Source organism: Galeopterus variegatus, unplaced genomic scaffold (genome assembly GCF_000696425.1).
Source record: "Galeopterus variegatus unplaced genomic scaffold, G_variegatus-3.0.2 Scaffold9914, whole genome shotgun sequence".
NCBI lineage: Eukaryota > Metazoa > Chordata > Mammalia > Dermoptera > Cynocephalidae > Galeopterus > Galeopterus variegatus.
Window position 1 is genome coordinate 38,537 of NW_007736025.1, and position 3,603 is coordinate 42,139.

The following is a 3,603-nucleotide window of genomic DNA, read 5'->3' on the forward strand; positions in this document are numbered from 1 at the left end:
TTTGCAAAAATGGAAAATCATGCAATGTTTTTAGGTGATTCTTCTCCAATTATCCTTGAGCTTCCAATGAGTTTCTTGCTCTTGCTGAAGCTGTCTTTAAGACATCTTTCTTCAGGCAGATTTTCTCTTAAACATAATCAGGTTCTCAACTACTACCTGTATAAACAAACTCTTTTTCTAGTATCACTCACTGTGGTCTATTTGCACAGAGTTAATTGGTTCTTTCCTCGTATTTATTTATTTATTTATTTATCAACAGCTCTTGTGTATATATTCAATCAAAAGTATTTTATTAGAAAATATTTAATATTTTCTTATTCTCCTATTTCCATTGGGTACACAATGAATTATAAATCTTAATTTGCCTCCGGGCATTTGCCCAGAAACCAAGAAGAAAAGAAAAGCAGGGTAAACTGCCTTTTGTGCTGGCTTATGATTGCCCAGAAATATCCTCTCTGCCCATGTACATAGAGTTATAGGACTGGAAAATATTTTGCACTTTTGAATCTAATCTCCTCTTTCATATAAGTATATGTAAATATACTGAAGCCTAGATATAACATGATGGAACATAGCATGATGAGAACCAACGTTTCTTCATACAGTTTAGTGCTCTGTCTCTCCCCTAGTTCACACAAGATCAATTCCAAATCTAAGAAAGCAGTAAATGGCTAAGCATTTCCATTGAAGAACAGGACATGGTTTGGTAATAATCCAAAATTGTCTAATATGTAAAAGAGAGTAAACACACTTTTCTTTTGTATTATTACAGGACATGGTCCTTTCCACCAAGGAAATCTGCTTTTCTTCGCTCATCATGCCTTTCTTCAATGAGAGCATTCTCCACCCTGCAATCTTTTTCCTTACTGGCATCCCTGGTCTTGAGACCTCTCACACCTGGATCTCCATTCCATTCTGCTGTCTCTATGCCATTGCCATCTCTGGGAATGGCATGATACTGTTCATCATTGTCACTGAGTCAAGCCTCCATGAACCCATGTACTATTTCCTCTCCATGCTATCCTTTACGGACCTAGGTCTGAGTCTTTCTACATTGGTCACCATGCTGGGTATTTTCTGGTTCAATGCTCGAGAAATCAGCTTTGATGCCTGCATTGGCCAAATGTTCTTTATCCATGGCTTTACGTTCATGGATTCCTCAGTACTCCTGGCAATGGCCTTTGACCGCTTCATTGCCATCTGTAACCCACTGAAGTATGCCATGATCTTAACGAATCCACGGATCATCAAAGTGGGCTTTGCAATCATTATTAGGGGGACAACAGCTCTAGTGCCTTTACTCTTGCTCCTTAAGCGTCTGTCCTTCTGCCGCAGCCACGTGCTCCATCATTCCTATTGCTTTCACCCTGATGTGATGAAGCTCTCATGCACAGACACCAGGATCAACAGTGCATTTGGCCTGGCCATTGTCATCTCTACTGCTGGGTTGGACTCTGTCTTGATCCTCCTCTCCTATGTTCTGATCATCCGCTCTGTGCTTGGCATAGCCTCCCCAGAGGAGCGGAAAAAGGCATTTGGTACCTGTGTCTCTCACATAAGTGCTGTTGCCATCTTCTACATCCCCATGATCAGCCTGTCACTGGTGCACAGATTTGGGAAGCATGCACCTCCCTTTGTACACACGCTCACTGCCAATGTTTATTTGCTTATCCCCCCTGTAATGAATCCCATAATCTACAGTGTGAAAACCAAGCAAATCCGCAAGGCTGTCCTCAAAGTATTTCATCCTAAGCTAATTTAGGAAAGTTTTAGAATATTCTTTCTTTACAAAATCTTCCCTGACCCATACTTGATTATTCACTGATGTGAGTTATCACTATACCTTGAAAATCTTGATTATACGTGCTTTCTCACTATTCTGACAATCCAGTAAATTACTATTTGCACAGTTCTAGACTGTGGATTCTTTGACGTCAGAGACTATGTCTTATGTACTTCTGAACCCTATCATGAATACTGAACCTGGCACAGTATAAGACCATGATTAAAATACGTCTGCAAGCATAAACAAATAAAGTCATACTTTGGGATCCAGAAAGTCTAACCACCTCTAGGGTATGTAGCTTTCCAAGGTATGTATCTCCCACAATATAGACCAACAGGAAAAGTCTAGGTTTCGGTAATTCTTTCAGTTTATTCAGAGTGATTTTTATTCCCCAAAATAGATTATTTATTGTTAAGTGATATAAATAAGCATGATAAACAAGAAGAAATGTGAATGAAAAGAGTACTTTCCTAATTTTTAAGAATCCTTGAGGTCACTTTGGTAAATGCATTAATATTGTAATTAATTATATAAGACCTAGACATCTTCTAAATATGTATCTAAAGGGGAAAAATTGTCAAGAGTACAATGATGTATTGTGATGTTCAACATGTCATTATACATTGCAATGAAAATTTGGAAATTGCTTAAAAAATTACTTTGGGGTATTGGTTAAATAAAATATAAAATACGGTGCAACAAGCTAAATATTGATATAGATATAAATGATATATTATTAAGAAACAAGATAGATTAGTATACTGAATACCTATCACTATTTGTGTATATATTTCATGGAAATATGTACAAGTGAATATGTATATATTTTATGTGAATACACACTTAAAAGGTATCAAATAGACACATCTCAAATGTTAAAGTGCTTATCTTTTGATAGTTAGATATGATTTTGTTGATATTTTCTTTTTGATTTCCTGCCTTTTATAAATTCTCGGTAGTAAGGCTTTTTGCTTTTTGTTTTCATTTTTACTTTTCAGATAATAAAGTAATCAATTTCCATTTAACACCTCCAAAAGAACCCACAACAAGTCTTGATTTTCCATATGATGTTTGTTCCCATGGGTCTTCAAAATCTGGCTTCACACATCCCACTGGATACAGCTATAATATAGAATCCACTTTCCATTTGTATTGATCACTGTTCTCATTGTGGTCCAGCTCCAGTCATCAGAACACTTGATATCCTTTTTTAAAGTGCAGATTCCTCAACTTCACCCTAGGACTACTTAATCAGAAACTCTTGAGACAGAGCCCAAAATTTGCATTTTAACAACCCACCTACAGATTATCATGCATGATAGAGTAACGCTCTCCCAAGGCTTGGGATAATATCCATTTCTGAAAAACACCATGGAAATCTTGCCTCTAAAATGAAATAGAGACCCCCAAAAACAATGCAAAAGATGAATGAAACAAAAAGTTGGTTTTCTGAGAATATAAATAAACTAGAAAAACCATTAGCTAGGTTAACAAACGAGAGAGAGAGAGAGAGAGAGAGAGAGAGAGAGAGAGAGAGAGAGAGAGAGAGGATCCAAATAACAAAAATCAGGAATGAAAAGGGAGAAATTATAACTGATACCACAAAAATATGAAGAATCATTAGAGATTATTATAAACAACTGTATGTTAACAAATATGAAAACCTGGAGGAAATGGATAAATTTCTGGACACATACAAACTAATGTGACTTAACCAAGAAGAAATAGAGAACCTGAACAGACCAATAACAAGTATTGAGATTGAAGCAGTAATCAGAAATCTTCCAATAAAGAAAAGCCCAGGACCAGATGGCTTC

At 36.5% G+C, this 3,603-nt stretch overlaps 1 protein-coding gene across 1 annotated transcript; it reads left to right on the top strand.

Moving 5' to 3' along the window:
• The first annotated feature begins 817 nt into the window (after window positions 1–817).
• LOC103609664 (olfactory receptor 51F2-like) lies at window positions 818–1,762 on the top strand. The gene has a single exon (XM_008593966.1). It carries the CDS (start codon window positions 818–820, stop codon window positions 1,760–1,762), a length of 945 nt encoding a protein of 314 aa, XP_008592188.1.
• Window positions 1,763–3,603: the final 1,841 nt, after the last annotated feature.

Bases quoted from the DNA above. Each gene is read 5' to 3' on its own strand.
- LOC103609664 (XM_008593966.1), top strand. From the start codon at position 818: ATGCCTTTCTTCAATGAGAGCATTCTCCACCCTGCAATCTTTTTCCTT.